Source organism: Myotis myotis, unplaced genomic scaffold (assembly GCF_014108235.1).
Source record: "Myotis myotis isolate mMyoMyo1 unplaced genomic scaffold, mMyoMyo1.p scaffold_m19_p_3, whole genome shotgun sequence".
In the NCBI taxonomy this organism is placed as follows: domain Eukaryota; kingdom Metazoa; phylum Chordata; class Mammalia; order Chiroptera; family Vespertilionidae; genus Myotis; species Myotis myotis.
Genome location: NW_023416335.1, coordinates 38,248,266 through 38,264,246, shown reverse-complemented (window position 1 = coordinate 38,264,246; position 15,981 = coordinate 38,248,266). Strand labels below are relative to the sequence as shown.

At 40.8% G+C, this 15,981-nt stretch overlaps 1 protein-coding gene across 27 annotated transcripts in view; it reads right to left on the bottom strand.

The window, feature by feature from the left end:
• DOCK9 (dedicator of cytokinesis 9) overlaps nucleotides 1-15,981 on the bottom strand; it is a 262,250-nt gene that overhangs the window by 92,853 nt on the left and 153,416 nt on the right. For all 27 annotated transcript variants that reach the window (XM_036301868.1, XM_036301874.1, XM_036301880.1 and 24 more), the window contains exons 8-10: nucleotides 11,211-11,385; nucleotides 10,129-10,196; nucleotides 281-355 (exon numbers count right to left, since the gene is read on the bottom strand). In XM_036301868.1, the coding sequence (XP_036157761.1) occupies nucleotides 281-355; nucleotides 10,129-10,196; nucleotides 11,211-11,385 (318 nt within the window). The remainder of the gene's footprint in view (nucleotides 1-280; nucleotides 356-10,128; nucleotides 10,197-11,210; nucleotides 11,386-15,981) is intronic.

The following is a 15,981-nucleotide window of genomic DNA, read 5'->3' as shown; positions in this document are numbered from 1 at the left end:
GTTCTTTTCTGACTATTATTTTGTGGGGTGAATCACATGTTCTTTGTGGACCTGAGAATGTCTTTGATAACTCTCAATTTTCAACAATCAATTGAATATCAAATATTCACAATGGTTGGGCTACACAATGAGATTACAGCCTGTTTTTATTTTTCCTTTTCCCCTTGAATTTTCTATATTGTTGTTATATTGCTTGTCAATCCAAAATAAACAAATAAATAAACAACCTGTCAAAGGCTTTATTTTCGAACTTGGTTTTAAACATTAAAATAGTTCCTACCTGGGCATCCGGGTCCAAGTAAAAAAGTTTAACTCTGCTTTCACTTTTCAGTTTGATTTCTGCTTCTCGGGTACTCTGGTAACAAGATAAACAAAAAAATATAAATTACATTTAAAAATAGCCCTTTTCTGACAGGGGTGTCCAAGTTTGTTTGAAAGCCACCCCCTCCTGAAGCGCCAGGCTGCCAGACGACTCTGCCCTCAGCTTGGAGAGTCTGCCTGTCAAGGAACCAGGATGGAGCACACAGTGAGAGTGCGGCGGGGGAGAAGGGGTGTCAATATCTGATCCCTGACCTTATGAAGCTGACAATCAAATGGAGAGCCAAAAACAATACAAAGAAAGCAAAAGAGAATAATTAAGCATTCCTATCAAGCAAGGCTTCACAATGTAATTGAATAGGGGCTGGGCTTTGAACATAGCGGTGGAATTTAGATAGCAAAAGGGAGGACAACAAACATTTCCGGCTGAATGAAGAGGATGCACAACATGGATAGACAGATCCTGTCTGTGAAAATGAGCCCAGGTGGCGGAAAAATTTAGGGCGCACTTAAGACCGAGGGTACAAGCAACGGAAGAGAAAGGAATGCGTTTTGAACGGCAGGATGGGGAACACGATGGCAGATACTGAGGGGCAGCCACAGGTGTTTGTGGCAGGGAGGGGGCACTGTTGATTCATTAAATAAATATTTATTGAGCACCTATTGTGTGCCAGGGACTACGGACACAAATACGAATGAAACAAAGTCCCTGCCCCTAAGGAACACTAGCTGGGAAGACAGGATACACATAGGCAATAAAAATGGCAAAAGAAAGCATAGGGACAGTGAAATCTAGCCTGGACTGGGAGGAGGCAGTCAGGAAAAAGCTCCCGGAGGAGGACCCATCTTGAAGGACCAGAACATTTGGGTAGGAAAAGACGGAGGAGCATTCTAGGAGGAGGTACTGCAAGTACAAAGGTGCAAGTCATAACTGCGCAGTTACCAAACCATCTGTTATGACGGAATGCGGGGATTTGTATGTTAAAGACTGGAGACTCCATTCAAAATCCAAATAAATCCCATAGCATTTTAAGCAAAGAAATAAAATAACCAGTTCTGCATTTCAGAAGCATCCCTCGGGGAGGGCTGAGGAAATGGACTAAAGAGGGAAAGACCAGGAAGCCACATGATCTTTCCTGAGCATCACAGCCGCCCCTCAGTTGCACAGCAAGGCCCATAACCAACTCCAAGATCCTAGCCTGAGAAGCCAGTAACTAAGATGGATAATTCAAGAGGAAGAGCAAGTCTGTGGAGAAGGAGATGAATTAGAGTTCGAAGATGTATCTGGGATTTCCAACTGGAAATACCCAGCAGACAGCTAGAGATGAAACTTGAGTACAAGGTCGGGATAAAGGCTGGAATCACAGACTTGGAGAAGTGGCCATTGAGACATACGGTGGCAGAGGTGGGGACTGCAGAAGTGGGAGTGGGAACAGAAAGAAGAAAACTCTAACATTATCACAAGACCTACGTCATCTCCAGCCACATTATTTCTCACACCTGGTGCCTCTAATCTGTATTCTGTTCTTTTTGTTACTCTGAATCTCAATGGTTAAATCTATACATTTACAGAGTCAGAATAGGATGTCCTCTCTCACGTGCTCCTTTCTGCAAAAACCACAAGTCACATCGTCACACCTCAGCATGGGAGGGGAACAGAAAGAAGAAAACAGGATGCAGACATATAAAAGAAGAAAATCAACAACCTGCCCAAAATAGACTCAAAGCATTCTAATGTTGCCACTAATATCCAAGAGATAGAGTCTCCACTGGAGAAACCACTGAAAGAAGGGACCACTTTAGAGGTAAAAATAACCTAAGAGTTTATAATCCACCTTACATACACTGACAGCTCTGCTATGAGACAGATGAAAGCAAACTCGGCTTCTTAAAGTGCCTCCCATCCCTCCCAAAGCCCAGGATGTGTTAAACAGAAAAGATGCCCGATGAATAGTGTTGGAAGAAATTACCAAGTAAAGCCTAGACCGTAAGAAAATGAGGCTTGGGAGCAGCAGGGCTTTTCCCCTGAGCCAGGGAATAATAAGTATCTGGAAGCATCATAATGATAAAATGCGTATTTATTGATAATAGCAAACATCTCTATACTGGGTATCATTCTAAGTGCACATTTAAATTGTTTTTTTAATATATTTTATTGATTTTTTACAGAGAGGAAGTGAGAGGGATAGAGAGTTAGAAACATCGATGAGAGAGAAACATCGATCAGCTGCCTCCTGCACACCCCCTACTGGGGATGTGCCCGCAACCAAGGTACATGCCCTTGACCGGAATCGAACCTGGGGCCCTTGAGTCTGCAGGCTGACGCTCTATCCACTGAGCCAAACCGGCCAGGGCCACATTTAACTTTGGTACAAACTTAGGAGGCGGGCGCTATTACTGTCCTTGTTTGAAAGAGAAGACGCCGAGGCTTCTGTGGTAAACGCTCTGCCTTGGAACTCACAACATCGAAGGAAGCCGGATTCCGAGGCTGACTGGCTTCAGAGCTCAGACTCTCAATAGACAAGAAAAAAAAAACCACACAGATAAAGAATATGAACAGGCCCGTCAGAAAATAATGTCAAGAAATAAATATATGAAAATATGAATAACATCGCTACCAAGCAGTGAAATACAAATCAGAGCAGTGAAACATCGTTTTTCACTTTCTCTGGTGAGGATGCAGAAAAGTGGGAATGTGACTTATTTCAGCCTACGGGGAAAGTAACCTGTCAATACTTAAAGTCTTAAAGATACAATAACCTCTGACCCAGAAATCCCACTTTGGGGAATTTCTCCTACTGAAATAAGAGTGCATGTATTTAAGCTCATAAATATATTATAATGTTTATTGTGTACTGTCTGTAGAGGCTAAAAACTGAAAGTAACCTAAATGTTCGTAAATAGGGAGATGGTGAAATGAAGTGAGCAATATCCATATCTGGAATATCACGCAGCTATGAAAATAAGTAAACTAGATTCAGGGGTAGCGATGAAATGTTTCTAAGTGATACAACAAGTTGCAGAGTAACATATAGATCATGAGCATATTTTTAAAAATAATTAAAAACACTACCCGGGGGGCAGAAAGGGAGAAAAATGTGAGACATCTGTAAAACTGTCAACAATAAAAAAAAATAAAAACACTATGTTTATGTGTATGTTTCTATGAGCAACTGGTTTGGTGAAAGGAATTACGACAGGTTAATAACATCGGTGTTCTCAGGAATGTGGCAATGGAGGACGAGGGAAAAAGTTATCTTTTCTTTATATAACTTTGGATATTTTTATTTATGATGGCAAGCACAGTTATTTTTACTTAAATTTTTGGTAAAGACAAAATAAATTCCTGTCATGTACTCTTACAATATAAAGGCCTACAAAATATAGCTATAAACAACAACAACAACAACTTATCCCACAGACTATGCCATCCTGCACTTCTCAAAGGGACAGAAACCAGCTCTGCTCTTAAAATAACCTGTGGTTAGCTCCTACTGTGAGGTAGGAAGAACTGGACTGGCACTTCCCCAAACCCTGTCGCTGCCATCCTACCCAGAGCCCATCTAATATTCAGTCTAGAGGAAAAGGAGAGGAAAATGAAGAAAATGGACAATGACAGAGCTGTTCTCTGTAAAAACTGACCCTTGCTCAGAAGTCAAAGAAGAGAATGATTCCTCTATTCTTCCCACTTCTGTATACCCTAAGTTTAATCACTAATGACACCCTGACAATGTCCTCCCCCCGCCCCCGGCCCTTGTCCTAAGAAATAATTATGGACCAAACATAATTATGGATCAAACATTTCAGAGTTTCAGGGACTGCTGTAGGCCTACTTTATGCCCTCAGTTTACCTCTGAGCAGACAAAACAATCGGAGGTCAAAGACTATGGCCAACAGCGTTTCATTTTCAGAATTAGTTATCAGAATTATACTGTGTTGACTGTTGGCTCATTTAACCAAAATGGATTGGAATAGGAAAATTTAGCAAAATCCCTGGAGACCAGACTATATACTTTTAATTTAAAGAGCTGTCATGATTTGTTTCCACTACTTCCAAGATAGCCAACTCCCTGGGACCATCACCTGGTCCTGGGTCACAAAGCTGCAGGGGAGCATTTTAGAACAAGGAGGCCCAAGAAACGAACGCCAGCTGACCTCACAAACACAACCCTGGCCGAGTCCTTTGCATCATAATACAATCACACCGTTTTCTGGATTCGGAGGCAGAGAAGGCAGCATCTGTCACTGACCTTAGCCAAGGTGTCTGTGAAACTGTCTGGATTCTGACATGGACTGCTGCTTGGCCACCTGACCCTTACTCAAACTCGATGAGACTGTAGAGTCTGAGACACTATACTTTATTCTGTGCTCAACTGTGGAAGATTTATCCAGAAAGGTAAGTTCATTGGCTAAGAAGAAGCTATACGGTATTTGGATATGAACAATTTTGGGTTAACATGAAACAATACTTCTCTTTCAGAACCATATGGGGAGATCAAATTAAGATGAGTTGCTGTTCTCTGAGGGGGGAAAAAAGATCAAAAATAGGAAAGCTGTGGAGGAGAGAAATATAAGGTGGAAGCATGAGGATTTTCTTCATTCTGTCTTTACACAAGGCGGGATATATGTCCCTATGTCACCTAAGAAAAATATAACCAGAGAAAGAAATTATTAAATAAATAGTAAGCAGGTTTACTAATCTCAGCATATTAACCCTAGACTTTGAAGGGTTAGCTAACTTTATGTTTATATAATCAATAAAAATCTTTAAAAGAGTAGGTACTCTGATACTATAAATGCCGTTATATTTACAACAAAGATGTTTGGTGCCATATTAGACAACAGGAAGAAAAGAACAGGTATTGGGGTAAATGCAGCATGCCGCCTAGTAAAACAAGAATAATGTTTTATTCTTGTTCTAGTCCCCCATTGTTCTAGTCCTTTCTCTGAAATCTAAACTGTGTCCTGATCCCCTGCTGGGCCCTTTCTTGCACCTTCCTTCCCTGGTACTAATTGTCTAAACAACGTAAGGGCCAAGAATACACAAAATATTCTGAAAACCTAAGTTCATATCGTCACTACCACATGCAAAAGGCCCCTCCATTATATTCCAGAAGAGACTTCAGTTGTTTTTGTACTAGAACAACTTCCTGTCACTCACATCCTCTTTGGTCATGTCTCAGTCACAGTGGAAACAAAAGCCGGGGCAACACGATAAATGAAACAGAAAGAGGAGTTGACCAGAGAGGACCTGCCATTAAGTTACACCTTTAAGGGCCTTCTGCCTGCCCCCATTGTTCTAGTCCTTTCTCTGAAATCTAAACTGTGTCCTGATCCCCTGCTGGGCCCTTTCTTGCACCTTCCTTCCCTGGTACTGACCTCTTTCCTTCTTCAGCTCCTGATTAAACTCCCCTCCTTGCTCAGCTCTGCTTTCCGGCCTCTCTATCCTTCCCACTCCGTACTTTCATCTCAGATTCTCCCCTATGGAATCCATTCTTTCTAAAATTAGTTATTGGCTAACTTCCCTGCCTTTTTTAACAGGTATGAATGATCACACACACACACTGAAGGAGGTTGCGAACAGCCAAAACCACACTCACACTCGGGGCCCTGGGCTGTAAAGGAGCTGTGAGCGGGCACAGTGGGTGCCTGGGCCCCTCTCACTGTGCACCACAGAGGCACCACCTTGGACCCTGCCGCCTGCGAGCATGATGGCAGCACAATGAGTGAATGATAATACATTTCAATCTTCTTTATTTTCCTCTAAAACAGCTGTTCTCAACCTGTGGGTCACCAGCCTGTGGGTCGTGAACCCTTTGGGGGTCGAACAACCCTTTCACAGGGGTCGCCTAAGACCATCGGAAAACACATCTATAATTACATATTGTTTTTGTGATTAATCACTATGCTTTAATTATGTTCAATTTGTAACAATGAAAATACATCCTGCATATCAGATATTTACATTACGATTCAAAACAGCAGCAACATTACAGCTATGAAGTAGCAACGAAAATAATTTTATGGTTGGGGGTCACCACAACATGAGGAACTGTATGAAAGGGTCGCGGCATCAGGAAGGTTGAGAACCACTGCTCTAAAAAGTTACCTTTTGCCTCTTTCTCCCTTCTTACATCAAAATAGCTTTAAAACACTTGAGAGCCGTGGGGGAGAGGAGGAAGCAATTAAGCCCGTTACGCTGCTGCATTTTTCAGGCTTTGACCATGACCCACAGTAAAAAATACATTTGCATCACAACCCAATGCACACACAACATCTGTATCTATACCTATAGCTATAAAGTAATGTCTATCATCATGAAGGGAAGTGTACTTCCATATTCTCTATTCAATTCTACCCTTTAGAAAAAAGAAAAATCTGGGTCACAAATTCTGAGCTGAAGAAGCCTGACACAAAGCTGCACACTGTAGGATTCCATTCCTAGGACGGTCTAGAGTAGCTGAGACCAGCCTCCAATGACAGAGGTCAAAAGAATGAGAAAGCCAGCTGGGAGGGGTTACAAGGCAGCCTGCTGGGTGCTGGAAATGTTCTCTGTATTGAGATCTGGGCGGTGGTTATGTGTGTGCACAAACAGGAAGTTCATCAAGCTGTATAACTATACTTGAGAATTTTACTGTATGTAAGTTCTACTTCAATAAAAGAAAATTAAAAATACAAATAAAACAAATTGTAAGTAAGAAATGGAGGGAAGTTGAAACCAATTAAATTGATTTTAGCAACTAAAATAGCTTCAGTGAGGATGGTTTTTACCCACAGTTTGAAAATAGCTCCAAATATGCTATACACATATTCTAAAAAGAATACATATGTATTTTCATGTCAGACTTTTTTCTTTCTTTTTTATTTTATTTTTTTAAATATATTTTTATTGATTTCAGAGAGGGATGGAGAGGGAGAGAAAGATAGAAACATCAATGATGAGAGAGTCATTGATCAGCTGCCTCCTTCCTGCATGCCCCACACGGGGGATCAAGCCTGCAACCAGGGCATCTGCCTGACCAGGAATAGAACCCTGACCTTCTGGTTCATAGGCTGATGCTCAACCACTGAGCCATAGCAGCTGGGCCATGGCAGACTTCTTTAGCTCAACATTATGTGACCCAGATTTTTAAAAAAATGTACATATGTATTTTATTTTTTTAAAAATCTCCCTAGGTCTTAGGACCAAGGCATTCTAAATTGTGCTGGCTAGGTAGTAGTATGCAATGAGAGAAGAATGGAGAGCACAACTCCTGTATGTCTTCACAGGAAACGATACAGATTTCTAATTAATCAACATTAGGCTCAAATAATATGAGTCTGCTCCTAGGGATCAATTGTGTTCACCCAGTAAGTGTAGAAAGTTGTGTTTTGAATTCTAGATTGCATTGCATACATTATCTGTTTCCACAAAGGTTTTGCTTTGAGAAATTATGAACCTCCAAACATTTAGAAATAAAATAGCTAATCTCAATGTGAAAAATATGATACATAGAAATTCATAACTCAAAAAAGCAAACACACACACCAAACTCTTTCCAGCCTAAAAGGTGGTTACAATGGTGGCACTAAAATTAGCTTTAATAGGCAGGTGCTAAAAAGATACTGTGGTAACAGTCAAGTCCTAAGAAAAACAATATTCTAAAATCCTAGCCAGGGAGGGAGGTTTTAACATTTTAAAAGAACCATGTTGTCTGAAGTAAAGGTCAGTGCTGAATGCTAGTCTATTTATAATTGTATATAGATAAACCACGTTTTCTATTATAGTGTTTAAGATGTGGGTGTGTGCAGTCTCTGTTTCATTGTATTTGAGAAAAAAAGAATAGAAAGCCAGTAACAGAGTAACAATATAAAGAGTTAGAGAAAACAAAGATAGTTCTCTCATTTAAAAAAGAAATCATTTGTAGATGCACACAAGGAGACAAATACAAGAATACTCACAGTAACACTGAATTAGAAAAACTGGAAATAATAGAACAGCTATGATAAATGCTTACGCAATACAATAAAAAAATGAACTAGAGCTATACATCAACTTGGATGGATCTCAAAACAATGCTGAATTGAAAATAAAAGCAAGGGCAGAATAATACATTACCATTTATATAACATTTTTAAACACACAACCATATATATCATTATAACAGATACTAGTGGCCCGGTGCATGAAACTCATGCACATTAAAAGGGAATTAATTAGAGGAAATATTTTAATTGCTATTTGCCCTTTCTCTATAATAGAAGTGTCAGAGATGAAAGAACATTAGTAAAATGTATATGAAAATCTCGCTCCGGTCAGAGTCTGAGGCGCGCCGCAGGACCCAGAGTCAAGTCCCCACCCACCCACCCCACCCACCCACGTGAGCCTCGAAATTGCACGAGGCCCAGACCCGGCCGGCCCCACCCCCATCAAGCCCCACAGTGCAAGGTCACAGCCTCAAGTGCCCTGGCCCGGCACCAGGCAGGGGGTGCAGCCTCAGGTCCCCTGGCACCAGGGCAGGGGGCACGGCCTCAGGTCCCCTGGCCCCGGCGCAAGGGTGTGAGGGTGTGATGACCGTTTGCATATTAGCTCTTTATTATCTAGGATATTGGTAAAGATATGAAAGTAAACCCAGAAAACTCTTAATAGTGGTTGTTTCCGGTTGAGGTTGCAGGAGAAGAAGGGAATGAAATAAGTATAATGTTTTAAAAAAACCTTTATAATGTATTTTTTTTCTTTAAAAATATGGAAGCTAAAATTATAGTCACAGGTATTGAATCTGAGAGGTGGGAATACAGTTGTTTTGTTCTTTGTGCTTTTCAGTAACTTGTAAGTTTCTCAAAATTATAAAAAACAGGTGTAACTTCTTTTCTTTCAGAAAAACCCATGAACAATTAATAGAACACAGGCAACCCCTCTTTGGTTTGGTGACAAGATTCACATGGAACCATCATCTTTGGAATTGTGTCTATTAACACATTGTTTGCGGGTAGTTTTTATCGCGCACTAACAGGTGGCGCGGGCCATTTTTGCTAATTTTTTGCGCAAATGGCAATGTTCAGTAAAATTACGATAACTTTAGTTTACGTATTTATACGTTACCCGCATTCTACTGCTGGTCTATAAAAAAAAAACAAAACGTATTAATACGTGTCCCGCGCTCTACTACACTGCTAGAACGTATAAATACGTAAAACATATAAATACGTTTCCCGCATACAATGTGTTAACCTGAATAAGAGCTGCATAAGTACTTTGTTCCCTTGGGAACATTTACCTGTGTATTTCTTCAATGCTTGTAATACGATATTAAATATTATGGAGGGGAAAAAGACTTAAAGCAGTGATTTTCAACCTTTTTCATCGCATGGCACACAGAAACTAATTACTAAAATTCTACCGCACACCAAAAAATGTTATATTTTTCTGTCGATGTGACAAAAAAAAAGGGGGTATAATTTGATTCAGTCACACCAGAGAGCTATTTTGTATTGGCTGTTGGAGATCAGTGCCCCTGACTAAACAGTCAGGTATTGGATGTTTTAAAAGTTCTTGCGGCACACCAGTTGAAAATCACTGACAAAGAGTAATAAAAAAAGAAAATTTTTTTAAGGCACTTTGTAAGGCACTTTCTGGAAAACAGACTGAAATCAACTCAGGTGAGCAGTGTCTTTCACCTCAGCAAATATTCAAGTTAGAAAAGAGCGAGCAGTAACTACAATGCCATTTTAATGACTGCCTATAATGTAACTGCTAATCATTTCAACAGATGCAGTGAGAATCACTCCAGTGTCATTCTATGAAGAGCAGAAGACTTAAGATGATGTTACCTTGACAAGTTCAGGCAGGTAGCTATCTAGACCGGAACCAGAACCTTCCAATTTGCTTTGTTCATCATCTGAAATGGCAAAACAGATAACCTGAGTCACTTGTAGTTGAACATACATATTTTTTAAAATAGGAGGAGGAAGGCCATTTTTCTACATGCCCTGGAACACACTGAATTTCAACCCTGGATGCCCGTTAGAGACACTTTGGAGCTTAAAACACACACACAACTCTGATGCCCAGGCCCACTGGTGAGAGTTCAAGATTTGACAGCTGGTACAGCATGGGCACTCTCTGATTAGAACAGATACTAGAACAGATAAAAGCCATGAACAGCCCACACGCCACTCCCATGAGGCATGCTAAAAGTCAGGCCTCCCGGCACCACCCCAGGCCAGCTAAGTCAGAATCTTTGGTGGGACAAAGGAAAGAATATATTTTAAGAGTTCCCAGGAATTTTTAAGACATAAACAGGTTGAGAATCACCTGTCTAAAGAACAACAACAACAAAAAAAAACAACTGAACATATGAATTGTCAAGAAAATAGATTTCCCCCATCAATTTAATCAGAGGCTTCTCTGCCCATCCTAACCTAGTCTTGGAAGTTCCAAACAATATGATTAATGATCATGGTAACAACTATAGCTAGGATTTTAAGTGCTGACTCTATGCTAGGTACTAGACATACATTATCTTATTTAATCTTCCCATTAACCAACAAATTCCATTTTTTATTCCCATTTCACAGGTGAGTAAAGCAACACTCAGAAAATGTAAGCAGCTTGCCCAAGGTCTCACAGCTGAAAAACTGTATATATTGCTGGGATTCAAACTCAAGTCTTCCTTTCTGCTTCCAAAGCTGTGGTTCTTCCAATCACATGATTTCCTTATAAAAATAATGCCAGGGTAATAAGTTGCAATGTGACAAAAACCTTTTTTTGGATAGGCCGTCTGTAAAAAGCTCACATCTGTCTGACCTGTCATTATGGATGCAAAATATCTGTCTACTTTCCACACCTTCTGTCAAAAATACAGGACACTCACAGAGTGTGCCTGTGCCCGGGGGAAGCTGGATCTGCCTACCTTCATGAGAGTCTCCGTTTCGCCTTTCTTGCATCGCAGCTTCGAAGTTGAGCTGGAGAATCTTGTTTAGAATTGTGATCCATTCTTCCATTTCCACTTCACTGTCTGCTGCCAAAAGATAACTACTTTTGTCCTGCATCTTCAGCTCAAAAGCAAAACGCCTGACTTTGTTGTTCTGAAATGGAAAAAAAAAGGGTAACGAGACATATGTTAAAAGAACTGGAACGGCCTTTGTGGGGCGCGGCTACAGTGTTTTGGCCAGGTTCAAGCCTCGGACTAATGAAAGGACAGGGTCCTCTCATTGCCACGTGCAAGTCCCAGATGGAGGGCAGGGCCCTCCCAGCACAATCATAGCCAACGGCTGTGGTTGTAAGCTTGAAACTATGGTCCGAACACGTGGCGCACGTGCCTTGTGACAGAGTTCGGGTGCATGTAGTTAAGTGAGGATGAAACTCACGAGAATGCTGTAAACAACGTGATCACGCCCCCACTTTGCCTCGTGGCATCTGCTATAAAATAAAGACACGGCTTGTGGGCGCTGGCGCTGTCTCCTCATCAGGGAGCAGCGTCCCACCGAGACCCAGCTTTCATTCTCTTGTCTGTCTTTTCTCAATCCTTTCACCCTCCCACTCGGGGTCACTGAACCAGGCTGAGCTGGCATGGCACATAAGGCGCCCTGGGGCTGAGTGTGCCATGGCCGTGCCGGCTCCCCACAGGCCTTAATAAGTTTTCTCTTTCTTATTTGCTGGTGGATGCTATCACATTGGCATTTGCGGACAAGCCTCCTCCCCATAAAACCCCTACTATCCACCTTCCCTGCTTTCTTTCCTCCATAGCTCTGCTTTTCCATCTGACACATTCCCTAGTTCACACAGTCATCTGATTTGCTGTCTGTTCCCTCCAATGAATGGAAGCTCCTCAGGGCAGAGATTTCTTTTGCTCAGGGCTACATCCCCATTTCTAGAATACTGCCTGGCAAATAATATAGGCTCTTGAAAGATATTTGAACGAATGAAATTTCACTGAAAGTTTTCAATTCCCTTAGCTCCTATTTTTTTTTTTTAAATGAACTAGTGGGTGGTATTACATTTTTAAAATCAAGCCATTACCTATCAATATGCTCGATTTCCTTATCTGGAACTTTCTCATCACTGATGAGTCCCAAAAAGTATTGGGGCACTTCCCCTTCCTTCATGCCTGTGGTTTTATGCCTCTGAAAGGGTGTCTGACTCTAAGTATAAAAACAGTAGTCCATGTGCATTAAATGATGAAGGATGAACATGCCAGGGTTTTTCCAGCTCTGCACTACTGATGTTTGGGGCTGATCATTCTTGTGTGGGAGCGTCCTACACATTGTAGGTGTTTTATTAAACGTCCCTATTCGATGCCAGTGGCATTCCCCTCTAGTTGTCAAGATCAGAACATGGCTCTAGATATTACCAAACACCCCCTGGGGGTGACTGCATTAGATAGCGATCAAGCTCTAAGGACCATGGCACAAGATTCCTTGTGGGTCCAGGCTGAGAGAAATCACAAACTCCTGCCACCTGTTCAGGGCAGAGCCGACCCCTCACTCACTAAAATTCTAGCTGGTTAGCTGCAGTCCCTGTGGGGGCTCCTGAATGCAGGTCTCAGGGACAGGGCCACCATTCCAAAGGCATCTTTGTGCAGTTCTCAGAAATATGAAGGAGAGAGCCGCTCCCGGCAAAGCCACACAAAATACTGTGCACAGACTGCACACTGTGGGCGCCCTAATTGCTGCCCTGGACCTCACTTACACTTCACTTCAAGGCAAGAATCAGAGTCCAAGTCTGGAAGAGAAACGAGTTTTCTTTCCCCTACATTCCTCACATACTCACAATTATGAAAAGTTAAAAGGGGGGCGGGAGGAGACATTAGGCCTTGATCCTGGATTATTCCTGTTTCCTTATCTATAAAACAACTATAATCACTCCAAGCTTCTAAAATACTTTTAGGGCTTAACATTCTAACCTGGATTCCATTCAGGTCCATTTTAAAAAATTATTTTAGGCATTTCTTTGAATCATGGCATTAATCAACTAATTTTGCAATAATATCCAATAGCAATATATTCTTTTAAAACCCCAACACACTTAAACCACAACTTTTGGAGCTTAGTTTACAATAAATGTGAATGAAAACAAGCGCTTTTAAATTTTTGAAGCCTTAGATACAATTCATTAAATGAAAAACACCATCAGCCATTTCTGCAAAAAGAGTATGAAGGATGAGATGTCCACTGAAATCAGAACCTTCGATTCTAAAATGACTCCATAATGAATGATATAGCCCAGCGTGCTGTGCTTATAAATAAATCATTTATGCACTGCGGAAGACGGGCACCAAAACTCCTATAAAACCAAGTAATTACTTCCTCCTTTCCAAATACCAGAAAATTCAACTAAAAAGTAACTTGAAAAGTCTCTCAACTTAAAAATATAAATCAAACTCCTACTTGGGAGTCCCACACAAGAAGGTAATTTGCTATCACTGGCGATTTTCTCTGGCACTTCTTACTATACACTCTGATTAAACATACTTTGATATAATTTGGTTTCTACAGTGGCAGCTTTTAGGTGAAGGTTGGGTTACCAGCCAGGAGATATCCACATGCCAATTAGCTGATGGCGTACAATAATTTTCAGTGAACGTTGAGTGATGCTATCCTCTTGAACCAGGGCCCAAATACCCTTTCGCGTATTCCACCCCATCCCATTTTATTATTTTTTTATTTTTTATTTTTGCAGTTTTTGTTTTTTAAATTAGTTAGCAATAATTAAGAGCACCAAGGTTTAACTAAAATTCTGTATTTTTGCCCTTCTTGAAAAAACCCAATGGCATGGCAACCCTGAGCTGGTATTTCCACCCAGCAGTATCAGTCCTCTTTAAATGGGACCACCTGCCCCCAGTTTGTCACAGTCCCAGTATTCCCTATTGCAGTGATGGCGAACCTAGGACACGCGTGTCAGAGGTGACACGCGAACTCATTGTTTTGGTTGATTTTTCTTTGTTAAGTGGCATTTAAATATATAAAATAAATATCAAAAATATAAGTCTTTGTTTTACTATGGTTGCAAATATCAAAAAATTTCTATATGTGACACGGCATCAGAGTTAAGTTAGGGTTTTTCAAAATGCTGACATGCCGAGCTCAAAAGGTTCGCCATCACTGCCCTATTGCTTCACAATCAGGCCTCTTCTTTCACTTAATTACCTGCTTAGCCCCTGAAAACATCTGAGTTTAGGCCACCAACTTCTACTGCTGGCCATGATGAAGTAACAGAGTCTGGACGTACTCTCCCATTATAACTACTAGAAAACTGGACAGAATAGAGGGAACAACTGTTTTCAGATATTTGACAACAGGGAGGGCAGGCCTAGGGTCCCTGAGAGAAAGGAAATAAATGAAGTGAGCCTCAGCACCACCTCACCTTTCTGCACGCGTACCTAGAAGTTAATGAAGTGCCTTCAAATTCTAAGATAAAATTTACCTTGAAAATCTTCATCCAGCCAAACTATTAGTCAAGTATAAATGCAAAAATAAAGATAGTTGCAGATATGCTAACCCTCAAAAAATTAACATCTTACACACGATTCCTCAGGAAACTACTGGAGGATGTATTCCTCCAAAACAAGAAAGTAAATCAAGAAAGAAGACAACATAGGATTCTCAAAACAGGGACTCCAATATAGGGACGGAGGTAAAGGGAATTTTCAGGATGGTAGCTGTGCAGAAGCTAAAAAAGCAATTACATTTGATGCTTCATTAACATGGGTTTGAACTGCACCAGTCCACTTACATGCGATATTTGGGACAATGTGAAAAAACTTGCAGATGAGCTGCATATCCTAAAATATGGAAAGTTAAGAAAAAGGTAGCTATATCATAAATGAATAAATTATATATAGATATTAGTCTATTTTCTAATTTACTACTATTGAATATTCAGAAATCTATTATACAAAGTTAAAATTTATAAAAAATTCTGCACACGCTTAGAGACCATACATGGCACCATTCGTAGTTGAGCAAAATGTAAACAAACATAAAGATGCAGTATATATGTATAACACACAAATATGTGTTAATCAACTGTCTGTGTTATTGGTAAGGCTTCTGGTCAACAGCAGGCTATCACTAAATATTGAGGGAGTCAAAAGCTATGCATAGATTTTAGACCCTACAGGCGGTCGGCGCCCATAAACCCAGTGCTATTCAAGGGTCAACTGTAGTCCAGATTAGAGCAGAAAGGAGGGTGGCAGGAGCTACAATCTCATCACTAGCACATAATGTCCACAACTGATGAATGAAGAATACAAACACTCCTTACCTAGCAATATAAAGACAAATCCAGAAAAACTAATGAAAAGAGTTGAAAATGATCATTTTAGGAGAGTGGAGAACGGGGGAGTAGGGCTGATGCAGGCAGGAATGTGGCTTTAGTGTTACCTTTCTGCACTGTCTGACTGTTTACATCAGATGAACAATTACTTAGATGAAAATGTAATTTAATTTTAAGTAAACAAGTATACCTGAGGGTCAGACCAGAGAGCTATGTGTCTAACCTTAACCACACTGGTTCCACAAAACAACCTTTCTTATAGAACTGAGATTCAGGCTGATGTCATTAGGCAACACTGAGTCATTTTAAGGAAGACTCCTCTGATAATGGTGACTGTATCTATTGTGAGGAGTTGTCAAGGAGACTGTTCATTAATCCCACAGTGTGCCCTCTGTATGAGCGCCCCC